The following is a 26971-nucleotide window of genomic DNA, read 5'->3' as shown; positions in this document are numbered from 1 at the left end:
CATTCCATCCTAAAATTCCCTTATATTCCATTATAACTCTGTTATACCGGAACCTATAGTGGAATTCAATAACGCCAATGCGAACCCGCCCTTATCTCGACCGTACAATAGATTTGCCGATTTGCCATGTTGGGGTAAGGCTACTTTCACACTACGACATGTTGTAGTTTTATTCCTGCCTTCCCCCATTATAGTCAATGTGGCCGGAGCGGATTTCCGGCGGCACGGTGCACTAGCGGCAGCACGGATCCGGCAGGCTGCCGGAGAAGCTGATAACATTCCATTTCACAGCAGGAATCCAGCTTGTAGGTTGTCATTTGGTTCAGCTCTAGTAAACATAATGTGATTTCAGAGATGGGAAATTGATAAAATGAGGAGTTTTCTTTCCTTTTTTATGTCGATGTCCTGTTGGCTTCTGGGTAACGCACTTCTCGTATCTCCTAGACGTTGCAGTTCACGGTTCACACAGAGGTAGAACATTGCGAATTCACAGAGATGAACTTTGCAAAAAGCACAGAGGAGATTTTACTTCATGTGAAGGCCGAGAGCAGTTCTCCAGAAACTGTGTGGAGCGGAGAGCTGACAAGAGGTATGACATGGGTCCTGTATGGAGGAGGGCCATACCTCTGCGCACGTACCGCGCCCCATAGATAACATTCCTTCCTGCTCAGCCATGTACCTGGGGTGATCAAAGTACAGTTCCAGTAAAAATGCTGCAGATCAGGGCTTTCTGGAATTAGTCCTGGACTGGGGCCAAGTGGATAATGCTACAACCAGCTGCTTATGGCCAAGTCGTATTAGAACTACCAAGTCCCTTAACACTGTTATCACAAGCCACGGTCAATGTTGAATTAGTGGCTGATTCATCTCTGGTGCTCAGTGAGCAGATTACTGTTCCTGGTGACCTTGTGTAGGTGTTCAATGCTTGGGACCTTGAATGCCCAGTATCTGGTGACAGGGATCTCAAGTCTCCCGCTATTAGATAACAGCTCCCTGACGCCCGCATGTGAAACAAGATATCCTGGAAAGGTTTACTCGCAGTAAGCCTTTCCGGTAATCAGGCTGAGCCTGTGCGCACGCGCGGGATCTCAAAGCGGGAGGAGGGGGAGGGAGGGAGAGGCGGCACTGAGGAGTAGAAGGCGGCGCTGGGCACGAACGGCGATGCGTGCGGCCGGGCACCATGCATCCACAGACCTCCCCTTCTTGGGCACCTTAATTCAATGATTGACAGGTTAGGCTACTTTCACACCTGCGCTAGGTGCGGATCCGTCTGGTATCTGCACAGACGGATCCGCACCTATAAATGCAAATGATGGTATCCATTCAGTGCGGATCCGTCTGCATAACAGCTTTTTCAGATCTGAGTTTTCATGATCATGAAAACTCAGATCCGACAGTATATTCTAACACAGAGGCGTTCCCATGGTGATGTGTACATGACTGCCCCCTGCTGCCTGGCAGCACCCGATCTCTTACAGGGGGCTGTGATCCGCACAATTAACCCCTCAGGTGCCGCACCTGAGGGGTTAATTATGCAGATCTCAGCCCCCTGATCGGGTGCTGCCAGGCAGCAGGGGCCAGACCTCCTCCTTCCCCAGTATTAAAAGCATTGGTGGCCAGTGCGCCCCCCCCCCCTCCCTCCCTCCCCAGTATTAAAAGCATTGGTGGCCAGTGCGGCCCCCCCTCCCTCCCTCCCCAGTATTAAAAGCATTGGTGGCCAGTGCGGCCCCCCCCCTCCCTCCCCAGTATTAAAAGCATTGGTGGCAGTGGCCATAGGCTAACAACCCCCCTCCCCCCATCATTGGTGGCAGCGGAGCAGCATTTCCGATCGGAGTCCCAGTTTAATCGCTGAGGCTCCGATCGGTTACCATGGCAGCCAGGACGCTACTGTAGTCCTGGCTGCCATGGTTACTTAGCTTATACTTACATGCGCTGTCTGTGGCCACACACCTTGTAAAAAATACAGCACATCCTCCGGCAGTCTGTGCGCCCGGAATGAAATCTATGCCAGCTCAAATGAGTCATCTCTAAATGACAGGCTCCTATGGTCCATATCTCTGAATGTTCACGCACATCGGGAGTATCTGCTGCTAATTATTAAAAAATCTAGGTGATAAAATCCCTAAAGTAGAACTCCTCAAAAAAAAAAATCTTCTCTGACCTGTTAGAGAGCTCCATGATGTAAACTGTGGTGAATGTAATCTTCTATCAGTGACTGTATTTGTGTGTTATAACCTTCCTTCTGATCCTCAGCTGTGTCATGTGACCAACTCTCTGATCTCCAACTGACACAGGACAGGAAGTCACTTACTTCTCTATTCCTCTGTATGAGACTGCAGTTTGGCAAGAGAGAAAAGAAAGGGGAGAGGCGCTCATAGGGTGGTGGGTAGCGGTTGTGTTGTTCTGCGTAATGGTCGAAGTGTGCTCACCTTTTGGTGTTGTGCTGGTTGGAGCTCAACGTCCGTGAAGGTAGGTACACGTGGAGAAATAGGGGGGCGTTGGTTATTTTGGAAAGGTCGGTGCTGCCAATACCCGTTCGGTCCCTTAGGTGGAGTTGCCAGGGACTCCTAGGGACTGTGAAGGAAGAAGTTGCTGGTTTGTGTGCGATTGCACACAGTAGGGTATTTGTTTGGCGCACAAAAGGACGACCTCAGACAGTGGACTTTGGTGAAATAGCTGTTTTTATTGTTCAGTAGACAACGCGTTTCGGAGTTTATAACTCCTTTATCAAGTCTTAATCGGGCGTCAGCATAGAGACAGGCCAGATGGCTGGAGCGTCTGGTTAGTGCTGGGAACGCCGGCGTTCCCAGCACTAACCAGACGCTCCAGCCATCTGGCCTGTCTCTATGCTGACGCCCGATTAAGACTTGATAAAGGAGTTATAAACTCCGAAACGCGTTGTCTACTGAACAATAAAAACAGCTATTTCACCAAAGTCCACTGTCTGAGGTCGTCCTTTTGTGCGCCAAACAAATACCCTACTGTGTGCAATCGCACACAAACCAGCAACTTCTCTGTATGAGACTGAGACTGAGGCTCCCATAGGAATACACAGAGAAATTGACTTCCTGTCCACACATAAGATGCTGTGTCACTGGGAGAGTCTGATTGCTGGTCACATGACACAGCTGAGGATCAGAAGGAAGGGGATAGCTCATAAATACAGACACTGGTAAGAAAATAACATTCACCACAGATTACTTCATGTACCTTTCTAGCAGGTCAGAGACTAGCATTTTTGGCTGGAGTTCTTCTTTAAGCATGGCTGTGTGTGACCGAGCAGAAGAATGCACAAGAAGTAGCTGCGCAGACGGGCGGTCTAGACCTGCACCAGATTTATCACAGGGGTCAGGCTGGATGATGAATCTTGGGTGACTTACTCTGAGACAGGATTTTATGCCAGAATGGTGATGGGACTTTGACATAAAGAGGCGCACCTTAGGCCCGTCCCCTTCCCCCCCAAAGCCTGCCCGCTTCCTATTACGCCTCTCCTTCTTTCAAGCAAGATTAAAATAAAGATAGATAAACCCTAGTTGGGCAAATTCGCACTATTTTTTAGACAGATTGTAGGTGCAGAGACAATAATAAATGCTACAAAGACTATAGAGCGTTGTGCTTCTTTAATTCAGTCTGGTCTATAAATGTATTATTCTTCTCAGCAGATATAAAGGAGCTGGTAAGAAGAGCCGCCCCGAGAGGTAACGCTGACGTTTCCTAGCATCTTACTATGTGACCTTCATCCCATGGTAGGGGTTGGTTAGAAATGTGCTTAAAAAAGTTCAAAACCAGTTGTCACCTACCCCGGTGTGGCGGGGAGGAGGGTCCTGTGCAAAGCACGTGTAGTGACCAGCACACGGTGAAGAAGTCATACATCGCCCCAAGACAGAGGGCGTACTCGCTAGGCTGGATTTGGAGTGGCCCCAATGCTACGCTGGGTCCCTCCGACACTATCGAGGTGTCCCCACGTGTTACTGCTCTCCGGAAGGGATGGTAAGGCGTGGTGCACCCCAATGGGAAATAAGTCCAGAGAGTCGGGGTCTGCATTAAGCTGACTTCTCCAGACTCCTCCCGGGCAGAAGAAGGGTTTGATGCTGAGGAAAGGCCTGAGCTAGCTGTCCCTCTGTCTCTCTCTCTCTCTCAATAGACTGATACTTTGGCCAAAGGCTTGCGATCAAGAGCCATCCTGCTGGAGCCCTGAGGCCCGGGGTCTGTGGCTCAGCATCCCCATCCCAGCATCTTCTTATGGTCTCTCATGCAATCTGGCAGAGTTTCTCCTATTAATCACTGGTCCGTATCTGCAAACTGGCAAATTTCTGTCTATCATAGACTTGTATAGAGCTTCAGTGCAAGTCTATGGGGTAACATAGCAGTTTTATTAGACATAAACAACAGAGCTAAACCAGACAGTCAGAAGATCAGCTTTTCCGTTTTTTTTTTCCTTCTAAAGCTTTGCATAGATAGAAAGTCCCAAAGTCTCTCAGTATTAGCTGGCTGTGCATTAACCCTTTCCATAGCAAAGTGCAGCTATAGTGCAAATGAACAGAATATATTACAATAAACATATCGATGCAGTTCAACAATATGAAGCAGTATAAGTGCACACAACAGCATAAATCTGTCACAGACATACTGAGACATACGGACGTTCGTGCAAGATCGGTGAGACTGGCAACACGTGGTTTGATCTGACATGTTTTCCTTTTGGATCAAATGACATCTGTGTTGTTTCTGGTGCTTGCCGCACCTTCTTTCCCCAGGTGTGGCCATTATGGTCATTTAGCCTTCTCTATTGTTTTCTCCCACTATGCTGTGCGCTTTATAGCTTCTATTAGATTTGAGGTCAGCTTGTGTTTGGTTCTCGGTTGAGTTCTTGGTGCTACCAAAGCTTCATTGAAGATAAGTGTTTCCTTTCCCTTTTGTATTTTGTTTATATATTTGTGTGTTGCCCTTCCCTATTGTTTGTCATTAGACCTGAGGGAGACTCCTGTTCGTCCTTCCCTTTGGAGGAACAGGTAGATTCAGTCCTGACATTAGTTCCAGGGTCCTATAGGGGGAGATAGGATTCTAGGCATCCGGTGTAGGAACTTGCCTACCTTTGGGGCCTGTTCATACTGGTAGTCAGTCAGGACTGGAGCTAGGGTTTTCTCTAGGAGGTGTCCATCTTCCTTCCCTAGGTTCCAGGCCTTATTCCGGTATCCCCTTTCCCTCCTACGCTCGTTGTGGTGTTTTCCTCCCACACATGAGCGTGACAAAATCACAGCGCAAGTTAACCCTTCAAAGTGCAATAGAGTGTTGATGGCTTTGCATGGTAGCAATAAGTGCAAATGTCCACAAATGTCTATAGTCCAAAGTAAACTTGCTCCAGGGCAATACATAGAAGGAACTATCAGTTTAGGTAGGATAGCAGATATTCGAAACAGAAGAAGCTCAGTTTTTGAAAGATTCAGTTTCAGCTAGAGAGAGGACATGATGTTAGAGACAGTGGTGGATGCAAACAGTAACATCTGACTAAACCTCACATTGATGTTAAAAGAGACTTTAGCCAGTATAACCTTATATTAAAGACATACCTGAGCCCGCGCACCACGCCAAGGTTTCTCATGTGGCACAGGACCTAACGCTAAACCTACCTGTACCGTATGGGTAGTACCAGGAGCCAGTGGGCAAATTACAGAAGCGTAAGGCCCGACTCACAGCAAACAGCTCCCAGTTCCCTCCAGTGTGACTAACCACAGGGAGGAGGGAGAAGGCTTGGAGTCCCACCCATGGCTGACTGATATGTTGCAGGCCTCACAGGTGCACCTAAATGCTGTCTATGAATGGTCATCAAGGCACATTTAAATTGGAGTTTATACACCTCCAAATGTAAATATACGATTTACATGACAAAAATACGTGGTCTCAAATGGCAGGAAATGCTCAACCCCAAATGCAGTTGTGCATTTATGCTCGGGGAGCAGATACTGCGCTTGTGGTCTGTTGCTAAGGGCGATCCCCAGCAAAAAATGCATACAGTGGAGGATGCCCGCAGCAGACCACAAGTGCCACATTCTACACCAGATGGTAAAATGTGTGGATGTGGAATGATATATAGAATAAATAGTTACAAGAATAGGTGCACTACTGTGGTGAATGCAAACAGTAACATCTGACTAAACCTCACACTGATGTTAAAAACGAGACTTTAGCCAGTATATCCTTATATTAAGGACATACCTGAGCCTAGGAGATTAGAGACCAGTCAGTAGGTAGCAGCACAGGACAGGTCTGGAGATACCAGAAGAAAAAGAGGTTAATAATTCAGGTGGGTAGTGACAGCCGAGGAGAGAGACTGCAGAAGGTGTAAGGGAATAGGATCAGTAATATCCTTGGATGCTTTCCCCTTCTCCACACTCTGATCTGTCGTGTACAACCTCCTGCTGTTTCTAACACTGTGTGCAGGGAAGAGTAGAACAGAGACAGAGTCATCAGAAACAAGAGCAGAGCTCTAACAGATTTATGTCAGATTCAGCAGCAGCAGGTGAAGGACTTCCACACACTCTACCAGAGAAAATGGAAGGAAATGTTTAATGATGGGTAAAAATAGGAATTTATAAAGTTACTTAATTTTGTATTCAGCAAATGAATAATAAAAAGTCTGTGCAATGGTGTCTACAGGCTTTGAAGAAATATTGTGTAATCTGTTTTACTGAACGGCTGTAGACAATGGAGGAGATGATTTGCTTCATACATTATATTCTTGCTATTTGTAGGAGATCCTCCCAAGAATTTTGTAGAAACATATCGACCACAACTAGTGCAACAAGTGAAAAACATCATGCCAGTTCTAGATGATCTCAGGGCACAGAGGCTTCTGTCAGGAGAAGATTACGATACTGTAACCCATCAGTCAAAGAAACAGGACATGATGAGAATTCTCCTGGACTTCGTGCAGAGTTGGGGCAGTGAAGACATGGATACCTTCTACGATGTGCTAAAGAGCCATAATAAGCAAACCATCAAATATATCGAAGAGGAAAACTAAGACCAAAGTCAGATTCAACCTGTGGTAGCAACTGATGTTCTTTCCGTAGAGTCCATTGTCTCATACATTCAGCATGAAGTGTGTTCTATTGCTTAGACGATATATCGAGTATAAGAAGATCCAGCTATAAAGCCTGTGTCCATCTCCCAGCATGTTGTACACAATGTATGCCGCCATACTGATTTCAATGTTTAATGTCTTGTAGAATTTCCCATATATTACTTGAGTTTTACTAATGGAGAAACAAAGCTCAAGTAGTGTATGCTGGGCCCACTCTGTAGCGCGCACCTGCGCATTGGGATGTGCTGACTGACCCCCTTGTTTTGCAGTAGTACTGGAGGTGTGGCTGACTCCTGTCCGTCTTGCATCCCTGACCGGCCTGTCTGAGTATAAAGCTGTAGCCTGCTCTCATTGTATTTATTGGAAGCCATTTGTCACCAGGAGAGGTATAGAGTGGGCTCAGCATGCACGTGGAACCTGCACTCCCTGAGTTTTATGGTGGCCGTTATGGCACATAACAGGTAGTATTTAGTGTTCCCGTCTTATAGAGATCGCCTTGACGTTTGGCAGACGGGCCCAAATAATTTTGTACAAAATGTGCCAAGAATCTCAAATTTGCAAAATAAGCGCAGCGCTAGCACCAGAATGTTTTCTATAACTGTGGCATTATTGTACTTTATTTGTGTTTGCAGAGTGCTGCTACATTGTGTTCTTTTCTTTGTACCTATAGGTGACACGTTCTGTCTAATGATTTCTAGTAAAGGGCCGTGGCTCAGTATAGGACACAGCTGGGGGGGACATGTGGTCCCTATAGGTGACACTTTGTATCTAATGATTTCTAGTAAAGGGTGGTGGCTCAGTATAGGGCACAGCTGGGGGGGGGGGGGCACGTGGTTCCTATAGGTGACACTTTGTATCTAATGATTTCTAGTACAGGGTCGTGGCTCAGTATAGGGCACAGCTGGGGGGACACGTGGTCCCTATAGGTGACACTTTGTATCTAATGATTTCTAGTACAGGGTCGTGGCTCAGTATAGGGCACAGCTGGGGGGACACGTGGTCCCTATAGGTGACACATTTTATCTAATGATTTCTAGTAAAGGGTCGTGGCTCAGTATAGGGCACAGCTGGGGGGACACGTGGTCCCTATAGGTGACACTTTCTATCTAATGATTTCTAGCACAGGGTCGTGGCTCAGTATAGGGTACAGCTGGGGGGACACGTGGTCTCTATAGGTGACACTTTCTATCTAATGATTTCTAGTAAAGGGTGGTGGCTCAGTATAGGGCACAGCTGGGGGGACACGTGGTCCCTATAGGTGACACTTTCTATCTAATGATTTCTAGCACAGGGTCGTGGCTCAGTATAGGGCACAGCTGGGGGGACACGTGGTCTCTATAGGTCACACTTTCTATCTAATGATTTCTAGCACAGGGTCGTGGCTCAGTATAGGGTACAGCTGGGGGGACACGTGTTTCCTATAGGTGACACTTTGTATTTAATGATTTTTAGTACAGGGTCGTGGCTCAGTATATGGCACAGCTGGGGGGACACGTGGTCCCTATAGGTCACACTTTCTATCTAATGATTTCTAGCACATGGTCGTGGCTCAGTATAGGGTACAGCTGGGGGGACACGTGGTTCCTATAGGTGACACTTTGTATCTAATGATTTCTAGTAAAGGGTCGTGGCTCAGTATAGGGCACAGCTGGGGGGACACGTGGACCCTATAGGTGACACGTTCTGTCTAATGATTTCTAGTACAGGGTCGTGGCTCAGTATAGGGCACAGCTGGGGGGACACGTGGTCCCTATAGGTGACACGTTTTATCTAATGATTTCTAGTAAAGGGTCGTGGCTCAGTATAGGGCACAGCTGGGGGGACACGTGGTCTCTATAGGTGACACTTTCTATCTAATGATTTCTAGCACAGGGTCGTGGCTCAGTATAGGACACAGCTGGGGGGGGGACACGTGGTCTCTATAGGTGACACGTTCTATCTAACGATAACTAGTAAAGGGTCTCATTAATCTGCTTATCGCTCTGTATATCTGGATCTGAGGACATTGTATATAATCTGCTTCTATAATCTGATGTATTTAACCTAAACCATTAGGAAATGAGGATAAAATGTGACGGGTGCGGGATTTACTGTCGCTGTGCGTTATTATGTGGCCCCTGTTCTCTGTATGACGTGTGGGATACAATAAATGTCTCTGTGGAGAATCGTGTTTTGCAGGTTTTTCTTCATTCTTCTATTCTGTGTTTTTTCTGTTTTTTTTCCTGAATATTCATTTTTACAAGGGGTAACAGGAGAAAAAGCACCCTATAATGTGTTACCCATTTTCTCCTGAATACAACAACACCCCATATGTCCCACTCTGGGACTTGAACTTTTGGGGGTCTGATCCCCTTTACAAGGCATTACAATACATCTGTCAGAGTATTGCACAGTGTAATACGGGGGTCTGGATCTCTCAGGATCACAGGGATGGCATCGGGCTGCCTTCCCAGCCATCGGGTCCCCGTCACAGCACCGCGGGGACCTGATGGACACTCAGCACCCGTGAGGATGCCGCGGTCAGCGCTGAAAACGTCGATGCCGGCACATACAGCAGGGGTCCGGCTATCAGTGACTTCCGGGCGCCTGCAGCGGATAAGAGCGCTGTAGCTGTACGGCGCTGGGATTTCTGACTTTGCTCCCAGCGCCATACATATACGGCTCTGGTATCCTACTGGTTAAATCAACTGAAAAAAAAAAGTATTGCTTAATGGATGGAAACGTTGGGGGGTAAATTTATCGTAGACCCGTGTTTTACAGTGGTCTGTGATATTCACAGTCCTGCTCATAAATTAGGTGCATCCTCCGGCAGTCGGTGCACCTATACAGAAACCCCCCGCAGCTCTGAGCTTCCATAGGGACTTCTGTCTTCATTTTTACAAACCGGATTCCCAAAAAGTTGGGACTCTAAACAAATTGTGAATAAAAACTGAATGCAATGATGTGGAGATGGCAAATGTCAGTATGTTATCTGTAATAGAACGTAGATGACAGATCAAACGTTTAATCCGAGTAAATGTATAATTTTAAAGGAAAAATACGTTGATTCAAATTTTCATGGTGTCAACAAATCCCAAAAAAGTTGGGACAAGTAGCAATAAGAGGCTGGAAAAAGTAAATTTGAGCATAACGAAGAGCTGGAAGACCAATTAACACTAATTAGGTCAATTGGCAACATGATTGGGTATAAAAAGAGCTTCTCAGAGCGGCAGTGTCTCTCAGAAGCCAAGATGGGTAGAGGATCACCAATTCCCACAATGTTGCGCAGAAAGATAGTGGAGCAATATCAGAAAGGTGTTACCCAGCGAAAAACTGCAAAGACTTTGCATCTATCATCATCAACTGTGCATAACATCATCCGAAGATTCAGAGAATCTGGAACAATCTCTGTGTGTAAGGGTCAAGGCCGTAAAACCGTACTGGATGCCCGTGATCTCCGGGCCCTTACACGACCCTGCACCACAAACAGGAATGCTACTGTAAAGGAAATCCCAGAATGGGCTCAGGAATACTTCCAGAAACCATTGTCAGTGACCACAATCCACCGTGCCATCCGCCGCTGCCAGCTGCAACTCTACAGTGCAAAGAAGAAGCCATTTCTAAGCAAGATCCACAAGCTCAGGCGTTTTCACTGGGCCAGGGATCATTTATAATGGAGTGTGGCAAAATGGAAGAGTGTTCTGTGGTCAGACGAGTCCCGATTCGAAGTTCTTTTTGGAAATCTGGGACGCCATGTCATCCGGACCAAAGAGGACAAGGACAACCCAAGTTGTTATCAGCGCTCAGTTCAGAAGCCTGCATCTCTGATGGTATGGGGTGGCATGAGTGCGTGTGGCATGGGCAGCTGGCATGTCTGGAAAGGCACCATCAATGCAGAAAAATATATTCAGGTTCTAGAACAACATCTGCTCCCATCCAGACGTCATCTCTTTCAGGGAAGACCCTGCATTTTTCAACAAGATAATGCCAGACCACATTCTGCATCAATCACAACATCATGGCTGCGTAGGAGAAGGATCCGGGCACTGAAATGGCCAGTCTGCCGTCCAGATCTGTCACCTATAGAGAACATTTGGCGCATCATAAAGAGGAAGGTGCAACAAAGAAGGCCCAAGACGATGGAACAGTTAGAGGCCTGTATTAGACAAGAATGGGAGAGCATTCCTATTTCTAAACTGGAGAAACTGGTCTCCTCGGTCCCCAGACGTCTGTTGAGTGTTGTAAGAAGAAGGGGAGATGCCACACAGCGGGGAAAATGGCCTTGTCCCAACTTTTTGGGGATTTGTTGACACCATGAAATTCTGATTCAACATATTTTTCCCTTAAAATTGTACATTTTCTCAGTTTAAACTTTTGTTCCGTGATTTATGTTCTATTCTGAATAAAATATTAGAAATTGGCGCCTCCACATCATTGCATTCAGTTTTTATTCACGATTTGTATAGTGTCCTAACTTTTTTGGAATCCGGTTTGTATAAATGTGCCTGTTCCGCTAACCCTGCCCCCCCCCTCACCGCCCCCTTTTCAGAAGATGGAGAGGGCAGTGTAGAAATGCCATTTGCACTTAAATTTTGTCACAGTGGTGATTAAAAAGTCACAAACATGGGATTTGAGACTTTTTTACACCAGAAAGGGTTTTCCTGGGAATACGGCAGCCCAGCCCAGTAAAGGGAAAATTCAATATCAATTACCTGTTTTCCGCCGCTCCGATCTTCCACATTGCTGCTGCTGTCTCCATGTTCCGGTCTCGGTTCCGGTCCATGTTCTATGTCCTTGTTTTCTTCCAGTGTTCTGCCTGGGTATGGACACATGCTCCGCTGCAGCCAATGGCTAGGTTCAGTAGTGATGTGGCCAGAAGCAGCACCTCACCTCTGAAGCCAGTCATTGGCTGCAGTGTAGCATGTGACCATGTCCATGCAGCGCTGGAAGAAAACAAGCCTGGGAGAGGAACATGGACGTGGCGGAGGCATCGTGGAGGAATGGAGCGGCAGGGTCAGTATTCCTGGAGAACTCTGTAATGTCTTATGCTTCATCTGTTTCTATATATTCTATGAAGGATAGAATAGTGCGGTATACGATATTCTATCCTAGTGCGGTATACGATATTCTATCCTAGTGCGGTATACGATATTCTATCCTAGTGCGGTATACGATATTCTATCCTAGTGCGGTATACGATATTCTATCCTAGTGCGGTATACGATATTCTATCCTAGTGCGGTATACGATATTCTATCCTAGTGCGGTATACGATATTCTATCCTAGTGCGGTATACGATATTCTATCCTAGTGCGGTATACGACGATATTCTATCCTTAGAAAAAACAATCATGTCTTATTATATGACATTGGGATACGTTACACAGGATAAGACAAAATGGAAACTCCTACCCAAATATCTGAGCTCCGTACTGAGGAGGCAGAATGATCGCCCCGCTCTGGAGCAGTCCGGGACTCTGTACATGTAGAAAGCGCAATGAAAGTGCATTAAAGACAATAAAAGATTGGTGAATGAACTGGTGTATTGGACACAACCCCCCCCCCCCCCCGCAATAAACGACACGTCAGCCAAACAAGACACCTATACAGATTTTTTTTTAAAAGTCCAGAAAATTTGAAGGCCATTGACGTTACTATAAAGAAAAGGGCCGGTGACTTGGATTGACTCCTTTGGTTTTGCCTCTTGAGACGTCCAGAGGCTTCGCTTTCACTCCTGCTCAGGGTCAGACTGGGTCTCTTTGGGCCCACCAGAGCAAATGATTTTTGGGGCCCAAACCCCTATATTAGGGATGGCCAACCTGTGGCTCTCCAGCTGTTGCAAAACTACAACTCCCAGCCTACAGCTATCAGCCTACAGCAGGGCATAGTGGGAACTGTAGTTTTACAACAGCTGGAGAGCCGCAGGTTGGGCTATCCCTGCCCTATATCATCAAAAAAGTCTAATAGAATTTGATTTAAAGAAATAAACCCTAGTGGAAATCTATTGGCTCCTAAAAAAAATTTTCTCCTGGATCTTTTGGGGTTAACTATGGTTATCAGAACCTAGGCCTCTGGAGGATCCTGGGGTACCCTGGTGGACCAGTCCGACTCTGCTCCTGCTCCACTTCCTCCACAGAACCTGCTGGTATCCTGAGAATGCACCAGGTCTGCTTCACCATCCCATTCTGGGTCTAATCCCAACCGCCCACCTCCCAGGAATGCCACTCCGAGCAGATATACAGCATGTGCATGAAAAAATCCCCAATGACTATAGTAGCACAGAAGAAGGTCCCCCCAAAATGGCACAATCTCCCTTCCTCCCCAAAGTCCGATACCCTGCTCATTAGATTACAGATACTTTATTTATTTTTTGCTGAAATAAAATTGGGCCCTCCTCAGATGGGTAGCAAGGTAAGCCCTAGGCGGGTGCCAACCTTCCCCTACCCGTTGTCCCGACCCTTCAGACAGCTGATCAGCTGGGAGTTCTGGGAGCGCTGAAGACAGGTCACCAGTATTTCAAACCCGCACAAACCCTTTGTTCTTTATGTCTAGGTAGAAGATCTTTTTGCATCTGCAGTTGGAGATAATGGAGGTCATACGGACATGCTATCGGATCTGGCCCAGAGGGTTACCACAGTGGATCCAGTTCTGGATGATCTCCTGATTCTTTAATTATCGAGAAAGGAAATTCACATAAAGGCTTGTAATGAGCTGACCGCCCCGCTGAAGATGTTCCACCTGTGCCAGATCGTGAGGTCCTGGTCTGAGATCTTGAAGAAGTTCATCTTTATGTCTCTGAGGAAATTTGAAGCCTGGTGATGGAGGTACATGGAGACGAGCGATCGCAAAGTGGAAAAAGTTTTCTTCCCACATTTTAAAAACTTTAAACTATGAGGGCAACACCCCACAGAATCATCTGTTATTGGTGGCTAGGGACATCGCCCCTTAGGGCTCGTGATCATATTGCATCTCCATACTTTTTTCCATGGAGGACTGGAACCTGTGATGGTGTGATCGTACTCGATCATACACAGTAATATTCCTGTTACTGAAAATCACGCAGCCTATTATACCCTGTCTCTGGCAGGGCCTACTTGGCCTATCTACATAGCAGGCCAGGATGTCAATGTCAGGCCACCGGCTGCCATGGCAAACCTTTGACACCTGGGCAATCACGTGTAAAATCTCAGGGCCCATAACAGTGTGTGACGTGTAAAGAGTCATCATCAGAGCAGCATACTGCCTTATTACTGACCCCAGAGTCTATACTATGTAGTCAATGGCAGAGCTCCCCCTAGTGGTGGGGCAGCATGCTCCTATCTCCAGAACTGTGCCCTGTCTCTCAGCTGCTGTGAATGGAGTAGCTGCAAGATGGGGCCCTGTTCTCCAGATAGGAGTAGGTTCCAGAGGTGGGACCTGCACCTACCAGATATTAATGGTATAAATGTCAATGAGAATAACCCTTTAATGACTGACCGTATGCAGTTTTGTTTTATGAGGTAGGAATTGTAATGTTTTGGTGCTGTTTGGGGATACATATAAATGACTGCCTGAGTTATATTTTTTGTTGCAATGGAATATAGAAAAATAAGTGATTTTTTTTTGCATTTTTTTAAACACTGTCCACATTTTACACCTTTTGAAATAATCCTTCAGGTTATTACGGATGTCAGGAGATACGTCTCGTTGTAGGTCTGGTCAAGTTTCTGCTGTTCTCTCCACTTTAGATCTAACTGGTCGGAGCTTCATTATTTTATCCCTTTTAATTCTGTACTGTTTGCTTGTCTGTCTGTCTGTCCTTTTTGTTGTCTTTTTGTAACCTTTTAGCTTTGTACCTTTTTATATATTAAATTTAATAACCTGTTCCTTGCTGCTCTAAACGTACCCACAGCCTCTAAGTACGGGACCACTTTGTTGTGTTACCATTGAAGGCCAGTGTGCCAGAGGTTTGATGGCCGTACTGATACGTGGTTTGGGGGTCTCTTCACTCTTTGGTAGAATAGTTTGTTAGGCTAATGTGAAAGCGAGGGTGGAAGCAGAGCTCCCCTTTACAGTTACATCTAAGGTCATGGCAGCCGGGCCCCCTCATGGGCCTGTTGGGTTGCATGTGTGCATGATCATGACAATAGTGATGGTGGTTTTAGGTTATTATAGTTGCATATGAAGATGACCCACCAGAGAAGATGAGGGGTGTGGCAGGCGCAGCACTATGAAGTGCCTTTTGCGCTGTGGCATTAGAAGAATTCCGATATCTCTGACTTTTTAGTCTAACCAGACTGTCTATTACTCTGCAATTCTTCTAGCGCCGTTCTATGGAAACAGTAGGTGTAAAGAGCACAGCAAATGCTTGAAATAACTTCTTTATTAACTTCAACTTTTCTTCATTTATAACACTGCGGCCTCCGCAGCAGATAGTCCATGTACAAAACACATGTTAAATAAAGTATCACAAAATGGCGGTATGCATAAGATGGTGGTTCAACTGTTCAATCTTGTCATTCAACATAAAATGGTGGATATATTTCTCTCTTCAGTATCTGTACTCTCACTTTAAGTCATTTAAGCACTTTATGATCTCTCTGAGAGGTATATGTGAGGTCTAACTAATAGTTCTACTTTTGACTGTTGACTTTGGTCGCAATTTTCAATATGCAGTTAGCAGTAACTATTTGCAGATTGGTTGAGTGTGATCTGGTATGGTTGTATGCAATTTGGATTGCAATATGGAATTTGAATTTGGATTGTGAACTTTGTATTTTGCAATTGGTGGAACTGTAAGTAAACACACATATAACTGGTTCAATATACAGTTCTAATCACTATATTAACAGTAGGAATATTATATAACTGTTTTAAATGCCTATTTTGGCCTCTCTGCTTCCAATAAACACAGCTCTTAGTGGAGTGAATGTCTGTTCAGCGTATCTCTTCTGGTGTAATAAATCTAGCAGATCCTGCTAGGGAAATTTCCCACACAGGCTGTGCGAAAGGCTGTCTGATATTGGTCAAGACTCCTGCCTACCAACAACAGTTTAACTCTATGCTTTCTACTGTTTCTGCTGTGTCATTGAGCTTACCTTACATTACATAATGAATCTTAAAGGCATATTATCTTTTCTGCAGATCTTTACAAGTCACAGGAGTGTGGTGGTTGCATGGGAGGAGAGTTAAGACTTTGATAGGGCCCCGACAACAGTTTTATACAATGACACTACATGACAGACAGTGTACAGTCATGTGAAAAAATTAGGACACCCTTTGAAAGCATGTGGTTTTTTGTAACATTTTTAATCAAAGGTTATTTCATCTCCGTTTCAACAATACAGAGAGATTAAAGTAATCCAACTAAACAAAGAAAACTGAAGAAAAGTCTTTTCAAGATCTTCTGTAAATGTCATTCTACAAAAATGCCTATTCTAACTGAGGAAAAAGATAGGACACCCTTGCCCCTAATAGCGAGTGTTACCTCCTTTGGCTGAAATAACTGCAGTGAGACGGTTCTTGTAGCCATCTACCAGTCTTCGACATCGGTCTGAGGAAATTTTACCCCACTCCTCAATGCAGAACTTTTTCAGCTGTGAGATGTTTGAGGGGTTTCTTGCACGTACAGCCCTTTTCAAGTCACCCCACAGCATCTCAATGGGATTCAAATCTGGACTTTGACTTGGCCATTCCAGGACTCTCCATTTCTTCTTTTTCAGCCAATCTTTGGTTGATTTACTAGTATGTTTTGGGTCATTGTCATGTTGCATGGTCCAGTTCCGCTTCAGCTTTAATTTTCTAACTGATGGTCTCACATGTTCTTCAAGCACCTTCTGATACACAGTAGAATTCATCGTGGATTCTATGATGGTGAGCTGACCAGGTCCTGCTGCAGCAAAGCAGCCCCAAACCATGACACTTCCACCTCCATGCTTCACAGTTGGTATGAGGTTCTTTTCTTGGAATGCTGTGTTTGGTTTACGCCAAACATGTCCTCTGCTGTTGTGTCCAAATAATTCAATTTTGGACTCATCTGTCCAAAGAACATTATTCCAGAAGTCCTGGTCTTTGTCAACTTTATCTCTGGCAAATGTCAGTCTGGCCTCGATGTTTCTCTTGGAAAGCAAAGGTTTCCTCCTTGCACACCTCCCATGCAAGTTAAACTTGTACAGTCTCTTTCTGATTGTAGAGGCATGTACTTCTACATCAACAGTAGCCAGAGCCTGCTGTAGTTCTCGAGATGACACTTTAGGGTTTTTGGAGACCTCTTTTAGCATCTTGCGGTCTGCTCTTGGGGTGAACTTGCTGGGGCGACCAGTCCTGGGCATGTTGGCAGTTGTTTTGAAAGCCCTCCACTTGTAGACTATCTTCCGGACAGTGGAATGGCTGATTTCAAAATCTTTTGAGATCTTTTTAAATCCCTTCCCAGACTCATAGGCTGCTACAATCTTTTTTCTGAAGTCCTCTGACAGCTCTTTTGCTCTCACCATGGTGCTCACTCTCACTTCAACAGTCAGGAGCACACCAAACTAAATGTCTGAGGTTTAAATAGGGCAAGCCTCATTCAACATGCAGAGTAACGATCTACTAATTATGTGCACCTGGTGTGATATACCTGTGTGAGATCTGAGCCAATTTAAGAGGGAATACATGTGAGGGTGTCCTATCTTTTTCCTCAGTTAGAATAGGCATTTTTGTAGAATGACATTTACAGAAGATCTTGAAAAGACTTTTCTTCAGTTTTCTTTGTTTAGTTGGATTACTTTAATCTCTCTGTATTGTTGAAACGGAGATGAAATAACCTTTTATTAAAAATGTTACAAAAAACCACATGCTTTCAAAGGGTGTCCTAATTTTTTCACATGACTGTATGTGTGTATATATATATATTATATAGGAAAAGGATTGCGTGGCAGCCTGGTCTGGTCTAGATCGTGACTAGCCAAAGGAGTGGGGTTTACACAGGAGGATGGAGTTGCGAAGCGCGCGGGAGGGGCCCATACCAAAATTTGCTGTGGGGCCCAGTCACTTCTAGCTACGCACCTGCAGCCAGGTGTTTCCTAATTCTGTGAAACGCCTGATGGGTCAAAGTGCTCACTACACACCTTGAAATATTCCTTGAGGGGTGTAGATTCCGGAATGGGCTCACTTTTTGGGTGTTTCCACTGTAGGGCCACCTCAGGGTGTCTTCAAATGGGACATAGCTCCCAAAAGCCAATCCTGTGAAATATGCCCTGCAAAAACCATATGGCGTTTTTTTCCTCCTGCTCCCTGCCGTGTGCCCGTACAGCAGTTTACGACCACATGTGGGGTGTTTCTGTAAACTACAGAATCAGGGTAATAAATATTGAGTTTTGTTTGGCTGTTAACCCTTGCTTTGTTACTAGAAAAGATGGATAAAAATGGAAAATCTGCCAAAAAAGTGAAATTCTGAAATATCATCTACATTTTCCTTTAATTCTTGTGGAACACCTAAAGGGTTAACAAATGAAGAAAACTAGCAAATGATTCAAAATAACTGCAGGATTTTGAGAAACCCATAGGTAAACAGCGGTCAAAATAAAACTTACCTTCAAATTGAAAACCTAAAGAGTTAAACCATTAGGATTCACCGGCAACAATCTATAAGCTGACTTAATATCAGCCTTTCCAAAACACCAGATTCTCCCACGTGGTTGGTTTCTTGCGCCGTGGGAGAATCTGGTGTTTTGGAAAGTTTGCATCTTCCTGGGGACTTCAGACATCTCCGATAGGAAGACCTCCATCCGTGGCTGCAGACCAACCACCATCCGGGATTCCAGTATGCATCTCGATGAGCTTTATCTAGAGTTGTGCCTACAGTTAGCACAACTTCACAAGGTGAGCATTATTCTGGAACCAATACTTACCTGATTTTTACGGTATTACCCTATGGTGCACCTTTCTGTTTGAACAGCACAAACTACACCTGTGGATTTAATATCAGCCTTGGCCAATAATGCACCCTGTCCGAACTGACGTAATAAAACCAATGCCTGATCAAACGAAGCGCATTCAACCGAAGCTTCAGATTTGTCCACCTCGTCATTAAGAGAACTCTTATCTGGGTATGACAGATGATGGATCAACCTGAAATCTACGGAATCCTTTTTGGGAACAATGTCTAATGGAGACAAATGAAAATTAACAAAAGGAGGGCAATCAACAGGGCCAGCGATCCTACAAGCATCTAAATCTTTTTTTGATTTTTTGCACAACTACATCCTTAAACTGCTGAACCGACTTCGGATTCTCCACCCAAAAGTTGGCACATCAAATCCGAATTTAAAACCCTCAAAAATCTATTCATCTCTCTCCCTGTTTGGATATAGCTCTAACCATGTGAGCATTCTTAAGCTTCGCTGGACTCGAGGCTTTCTGAAAGCTGCTCCCGAACGCTGAGCTGCTGCTGTGGGTTTTGGTTATTCCTTTTGAACCAGCTTATGCTTCTACCTACAGCTCGCCTGCCATTTGCAGTTCATTAAAAGCGAAGCAAACTCCTTTTCTTAACGGACCTTGAGAATTAGCTGGTTTAGCCTGAGTGCTCCTCTGTGGGATCATTACATTTATCCAAACACCGACGTCCTTAACTTGATGGATGAACCGCCAACTTTAGGCAAAACATTTCACCAAAGTTTTAGCACGCCATACCGCCAAAGTTGCGGTACGCCTGCAGCACAATATCTAGGTATTTAAATAAACTACTTCACTTTTCAAGGAACCTCTCACCTAAAACTGACGCATAAAAGCAAAATCCCCGTAACCAATGATTAATAGACCTAGGCACACTGTGCTTCCTGTCCTCATCCTTATCGTCCTGCTCATCAACCTTTAAACAATCTTTGGCGGATGGTAATAACGACAAAATGTTGATAAATTCCAAACGCCAAATGCGCTCTTTAATTCCGGAAGGCAAATGATAACCTAACGGAGAAACCTCACAAACTTCTCTAGCACTCCGGGAGCGTTTTTCCAGCGTTGCGCTGCATTGCTCCTTAGCTGCCATCTCCCTAGCTCCGCTGACAGGACCGGATCTCTGCTCTTGTTCCCCTCGGCTCACCGCCCTCATCTTCAGCTCTTAGAATCAGCTCCCTCAGTAGGTCTTCCATAGTAAAGCTCTCCAGCGCTGATCCAGGTCTTCTTTCTTCTTACAGGCACGGACCGCAGCGGTGCACTCCAATATAAAAGGAGAATTTTCCCGCCGTTTACCTCCTGGACCAATCAAGATCAGAGAATCTTCCCGCCTCAGAACTGGACAGGACCAGAAATGACCACTCGTGCCAAGCACAGTTGACCTCAAGATGACCAAGCTGGTAATAAGCATGCATGGGATAGGCATAAGGCCATCCTTCATATAAGATAGGGCCAGGGGCTATTCATAGTATTCAGTATATTGGGCAGACTAGATGGGCCAAATGGTTCTTATCTGCCGACACATTCTATGTTTCTATGTAAGTACCACTGAAACACAAGAGGAGGGGAAACACATAAAGGGGGAACCACAACACCAGCCATACAGAACACATAGCCATATTGAACGAACCATTACACTTTCAATGAACAATGACAGTGACTAGGCCACCATGTGTCCCCCAAGCTTTCTGCTATGGGGGGCCCTTGAAATTCTTTGTAATTTGGGCTTTTTAGATCTAATAAAATCACGGTCTCTTGGATTCGGCTCAGTCTGCAGAATGTGAATGATGAGAAGAACAGATGGGGGATGTGTTGGCAAAGTTTTGAAATGTATATCATTTAATGGGTTAACAAAACAGTTTATAGAAGGTCCTGTCATATTCTATAGAAGGTCCTGTCATATTCTATAGAAGGTCCTGTTATATCTTCTATACAAAGTAGCGACTATTTTGGATACTGCTTATTTCTTTATTCCTTACGTAAGAAGCCTGGACTCCTAAGGATAATCAGACGACTGCTTGGCGACATTGTATCTTGTGTGTTATTTGTCTCACAGGAAATAAACTCTGTTTACCTTCTGACAGGAGTCCTGCATAATGGAGCCGGTGCCGATCCGTTACGCTGCCCATACACTTCTATTATGATGGAAGGCTTCTAAAGGAATCCATTATGTGCCGAGATACCGAATCCATAACGCAATTCATTACCTATCTGAACCCGAACCTGCCAAGCTTCACTCATCTCTGTTAAGCAGTATAAAAGCTGGAACCTTTCAGCAGGTGGATGAAGCTCACTTACCATGGGGCACCTGATCGGGACGCACCCCCCCTATAACTTACAAAAGGAAGGACAATGTATCTCTGTATGTATATACTATTGTTGTTATATTTAATAAAATCATATTATTAACCTTCATGTGAAGTGTAGTTGTCAGCTTTATGTGAAGTGTAGTTGTCAGCTTTATGTGTAGTGCAGTTGTCAGCTTTATGTGTAGTGTAGTTGTCAGCTTCATGTGAAGTGTAGTTGTCAGCTTTATGTGAAGTGTACAGTCTTGGCCAAAAGTTTTGAGAATGACACAAATATTCGTTTTTACAAAGTTTGCTGCTAAACTGCTTTTAGATCTTAGTTTCAGTTGTTTCTGTGATGTAGTGAAATATAATTACTCGCACTTCATACGTTTCAAATGTTTTTATCGACAATTACATGACATTTATGCAGAGTCAGTATTTGCAGTGTTGGCCCTTCTTTTTCAGGACCTCTGCAATCCGACTGCGCATGCTCTCAATCACCTTCTGGGCCAATTCCTGACTGATACAACCCATTCCTTCATATTCACTTCTTGGAGTTTGTCAGAATTAGTGGGTTTTTGTTTGTCCACCCGCCTCTTGAGGATTGACCACAAGTTCTTAATGGGATTAAGATCTGGGGAGTTTCCAGGCCATGGACCCAAAATGTCAACGTTTTGGTCCCCGAGCCACTTAGTTATCACTTTTGCCTTATGGCACGGTGCTCCATCGTGCTGGAAAATGCATTGTTCTTCACCAAACTATTGTTGGATTGTTGGAAGAAGTTGCTGTTGGAGGGTGTTTTGGTGCCATTCTTTATTCATGGCTGTGTTTTGGGGCAGAATTGTGAGTGAGCCCACTCCCTTGGATGAGAAGCAACCCCACACATGAATGGTCTCAGGATGCTTTACTGTTGGCATGACGCAGGACTGATGGTAGCGCTCACCTTTTCTTCTCCGGACAAGCCTTTTTCCTGATGCCCCAAACAATCGGAAAGAGGCTTCATCGGAGAATAGGACTTTGCCCCAGTCCTCAGCTGTCCATTCACCATATTTTCTGCAGAGGATCAATCTGTCCCTGATGTTTTTTTTGGAGAGAAGTGGCTTCTTTGCTGCCCTTCTTGACACCAGCCATCTTCCAAAAGTCTTCGCCTCACTGTGCGTGCAGATGCGCTCACACCTGCCTGCTGCCATTCCTGAGCAAGCGCTGCACTGGTGGCACTCCGATCCCGCAGCTGAATCCTCTTTAGGAGACGATCCTGGCACTTGCTGGACTTTCTTGGACGCCCTGAAGCCTTCTTAACAAGAATTGAACCTCTTTCCTTGAAGTTCTTGATGATCCTATAAATTGTTGATTGAGGTGCAATCTTAGTAGCCACAATATCCTCGCCTGTGAAGCCATTTTTATGCAACGCAATGATGGCTGCACGCATTTCTTTGCAGGTCACCATGGTTAACAATGAAAGAACAATGATTTCAAGCATCACCCTCCATTTAACAGGTTAAGTCTGCCATTTTAACCCAATCAGCCTGACATAATGATCTCCAGCCTTGTGCTCGTCAACATTTTCACCTGAGGTAACCAGACAATTACTGAAATGATCTCAGCAGGTCCTTTAATGACAGCAATGAAATGCAGTGGAAAGGTTTTTTTGGGATTAAGTTATTTTCATGGCAAAGAAGGACTAGGCAATTCATCTGATCACTCTTCATAACATTCCGGAGTAGATGCAAATTTCTATTATAAAAACTTAAGCAGCAACTTTTCCAATTTCCAATATTTATGTAATTCTCAAAACTTTTGGTCACGACTGTAGTTGTCAGCTTTATGTGAAGTGTAGTTGTCAGCTTTATGTGAAGTGTAGTTGTCAGCTTTATGTGAAGTGTAGTTGTCACCTTCGTGTGAAGTGAAGTTGTCAGCATTATGTGAAGTGTAGTTGTCAGCTTTATGTGTAGTGTAGTTGTCACCTTTATGTGTAGTGTAGTTGTCACCTTTATGTGTAGTGTAGTTGTCACCTTTATGTGTAGTGTAGTTGCAGTTACGATTCTTGCTGTTATCAGCAAAACTTTAGCCTTGTCTAGACCTTCCCCACAAGGGTTAACAGGAGATCCTCTTCTCTTCACATGCTCATCATTATACAGAATGGTCTCCTGTGGACGGGGCGGACTGGCCACAGACACTACAGGGAAATTTTCCCGGTGGGCCTATGACCAGGGGCCTCCTATGCCCAGGGGCCGCCTGAACCCTCCTGTATGGCTGTCCTCAGGACTGTGATTCAGTTGAATACTGCGGCGGGGGTGGCAGTATTTTGTGCTGCATGCTGGTATTTGGTTCTGCTGGGACAATATTTTGTGCTGCACTATGATATTGCTGGTCCCACCTTGTCTCTGCCTACTTATGCTGCCCCCATCTACTTGTGCTGCCCACCTTCTGTCACTTTAGACCTGTCTACATCAGGGGGCCTCTGCTAGGTTTTCTCCAGGGCCACTTTAAGTACCAGGTCCACCCCTGCCCGTGGAGAAGTTATGATGGGAGAAGACATGATTGTGTCCTAGAGACATGGACGAGGATTGGGGAAGGTTATGGAGTGAAGACAGATTGTAACGTCTCTGTCAGGACTCTGTCTCTGGGGGCGTGCACACCACTTTATATCCTTCCCCACAAGGGTTAACAGGACCCTCACTATCCATCATTGGCCAGTCACGGGGCGAGTGGCTGTGTTACTGGTCACACATAATGACGCCCCCGCTCTCCTGTGCAGCCGCCGGATACTATACAGATGTGAGATTGTGCATAAACTCTGCCTGTAAATGTTTATATTTAAATTGTATTGGCATTCCGGGCACTAGAGGCCACTGTTTTGCATCACAGTCAGCACACTCTGGGATATGCATATGCAAAGCAGATGATGACTCATGCTAGCTGCTTCTAAAAACCAGGAAGTGCTGATCTGACATGGTGGAAGCAATGTTCTTTGAGAGACTGAATCCGATTCCATCCTGGCTTGCGGATGTCCGGGAGTGAATGGACATGCAGAGGAAGGAGATTAGCTGTTGTCCCCTTACTGGATCAGGCTCTTTGAAAGAGAGATTGCTCCAGGATGACAGTGTACAGCGTGTGGGCAGAAGTCTTATTATCAATGAAGGCCGCACGGTTGCTGAGAGGTTAGTGGCCATCCCGGGTAAGTGGCATCCTCGGTCCCAGAACGAACGCAGGTCAGTACATCTGGTTACTGATTGTATTCTACTGTGTGGCGCCTGAAGTAACAGAGACTAGCCTAGGCCTTATAGTAGTTAGATAGATAGGGTTATATGTTTTGCTAGGCCTTACTGTACTGGACTGCGGTGCAATATTTGACTTGCAGGCTCTGCTGCGTCCGCCACCGGCTAGTTGTGTCCTCTTTAGCGGCACAGCACGACTTGTAGGCTCTGCTGTGTGCGCCATCGGGCTAGGCCTGTCCCTCGGACAGGGACGGTGACTGTGGGCCTGGGGTATAACTTAGTCTGTGTATATTTATATTGTTGTGTTTTCACTATTGTTAAAGTAAAGTTTCTGTTCTTGCATATAAAGCTGGTGTCAGTGTCACTTTTCTTGTCTGTGACTTCGCTGTATCCTGGGGAGCCCACGCCGATACACGGCTTACAACTTGGCGTAGTCGGCAGGATACAGCGACCGTTATGGACGGGAACGCGGCGGTAGATCGTCCCTAGGCGCCATTGGTGCCAGATCAGGACCCAGCCCAGGGTGTACAGGCGCAAGTCCAGCTTGCCCCCAACAATATGGCTACCCCAGTAGGATACATCTCTGTAGGGGCACTGCTGCGTCATCTGCCAAAGTATGACGGTAGAAACATGACATTGCAGGACTGGACTGAAAGGGTGCGAAGTGCGGTTAAAATGTGTAACCTGACCCCCGAACTGTGGGCCGAGGTTGTGTTGGGAGCCCTAGAGGGTGACGTCAGGCGGACAGTGATGGTAAGGCCTGACTCAGAGAGAGATACCCTAGAAAAGTTATTCTCCCTGCTAGAGAGAGCCCAAGGGGGGCGGGCTTCTACGAGATCAGTTCATAGTGGGGCTCTCCAATAAATTCTTACAAGATAAATTACAAGAGATGACCCGAACAATAGCCGATATAACATTCCACAATGTCTACTTAGCCGCCGTAGAGAGAGAGGAAGAGCCCATACCTACGGCAGCAAGAGTGGCAAATAGCACGCATGTTACAAGGGACCGGCCGGGATCTGAAGAACCAGAGTCCTTAAAGGATGTGGTCCAGGCCCTGCGGGCAGAATTGAAAGAGCTTTGGCTGGAAGTGTCCAAGATGAAGGCAGAACCATCCCGGCGTCCGGAAACGGTCCCCGCACCTCGTGCCACTCCACCCAGAACAATCCCGGTGAGGGAGCCGGTCAGAAGAGGGCCCCTCTGTTGGGCTTGCCGAATTTTCGGCCATATGGCCAAAGAGTGCCAAGAACAGGTAGCGTCTGAGCCGACGTTAAACTTCCGACCGCTGCAGTACCTGGGCGTCCTGCGGCGATGCACCAGAAGTTAAGCCCTCTGCGTGAAGAAAGTGACTTGTATGCCAGCAGCCCCGTATTAGAAGCCGAGTTGGAAGGCCGAAAGGTCTGCGGCCTAGTTGATACAGGGTCAGAGTGTACCCTAATGCCTCTGGAGTTCTTCGAGAGGCACTTCGGGCATATGATGGAGCCCGAAGACGGGAGCGTCATCAGGCTGACGGCTGCCGATAATAGAGAGGTGGATGTGCGAGGGATAGTCTGGATGCGGGTCCGACTGTTTGGGCAAGACATCGGCAAGAAAGGGGTCGTGCTGGTGGACCATTCGTCCTGGAAAGGAATGGACGTGACCCTGGGTATGAATATACTGAGAGACCTAGACCATCAACTCTATGCCAAGGAAGGGCCGAAGTACTGGCAACGGGCGACCGCACACCGGCCTACCCAGAAGGTCTTACAACATATGGTGAGGAGCTGTAGCCTGCAAAAGAGTAACCTGTCCGGTTGGGCCATTGGAGACGTGAGAGTGCTCCGGAGGACCCCGCTGAAGATCCCACCTCGACAAGAGCGAATATTGATGCTGCCAGTGGGGGCTGGACGACGATTAAATGGACTGGAGGTCCTAATCGAACCCGCTTATCAAGAAGAAACACAGATTCGCCCACTGGTAGCCCGGGCCCTCGCCGTAATGAAGGACGGATGTGTGCCTATACGCTGCTGTAATGTTGAGGACTGCGAGTTAACCGTCCCCGCAAACACCCTGCTGGCCAAAGTTTATGTGTCCGAAGGGGGTATCGCTCGACGAAGGGGCTTCACGTTGCAGCCGGATAGGAGATTAGCCTGGACCTATGCCGTGGAGATCCATTCAAGTGAAACCCTGACAGCCGAGTGGAAGGGTCGAGTGATCATGGCCCGTATGGGGGTGGACTGCAGAACCCTGACCCCGGGGAACAAAAGCTGCTGGAAGACACCCTCTGGGAATTTCAGGAGGCCTTCTCAAGACATGATGAGGACTTTGGGTGTGCTACTGCTATTGAACATGAAATCCCAACCGGCGATGCTGCACCGATCAGGGAACATTACCGGCAGATCCCACCTAAGATGTATCAGGAGGCAGGGGCGTTGCTAGGGTCTCAAAAGATCCGGGGCACAAGCCCCAATAAATATGCCCCCCCCCCCCCCGCACTATGCTGTACTTG

At 46.0% G+C, this 26971-nt stretch overlaps 2 protein-coding genes across 5 annotated transcripts in view; both read left to right on the top strand.

Annotated features, from left to right (window-relative positions):
• The window catches only part of CARD8 (caspase recruitment domain family member 8), a 33694-nt gene extending 26157 nt beyond the window's left edge, over positions 1–7537 (top strand). For 2 of the 4 annotated variants that reach the window (XM_044303053.1, XM_044303054.1), the window contains exons 7-9: positions 445–589; positions 3660–3698; positions 6753–7537. In XM_044303053.1, the coding sequence (XP_044158988.1) occupies positions 445–589; positions 3660–3698; positions 6753–7024 (456 nt within the window). In that variant the 3' untranslated portion in view covers positions 7025–7537. The remainder of the gene's footprint in view (positions 1–444; positions 590–3659; positions 3699–6752) is intronic. The other 2 variants (XM_044303055.1, XM_044303056.1) reach the window with 2 other exon arrangements.
• The window catches only part of LOC122944600, a 565582-nt gene that overhangs the window by 308028 nt on the left and 230583 nt on the right, over positions 1–26971 (top strand). The window lies entirely within an intron of this gene.

Source organism: Bufo gargarizans, chromosome 8 (genome assembly GCF_014858855.1).
Source record: "Bufo gargarizans isolate SCDJY-AF-19 chromosome 8, ASM1485885v1, whole genome shotgun sequence".
In the NCBI taxonomy this organism is placed as follows: Eukaryota; Metazoa; Chordata; class Amphibia; order Anura; family Bufonidae; genus Bufo; species Bufo gargarizans.
Note: the sequence above shows the minus strand (reverse complement) of the source record. Positions and strands in the feature narration are given on the sequence as shown.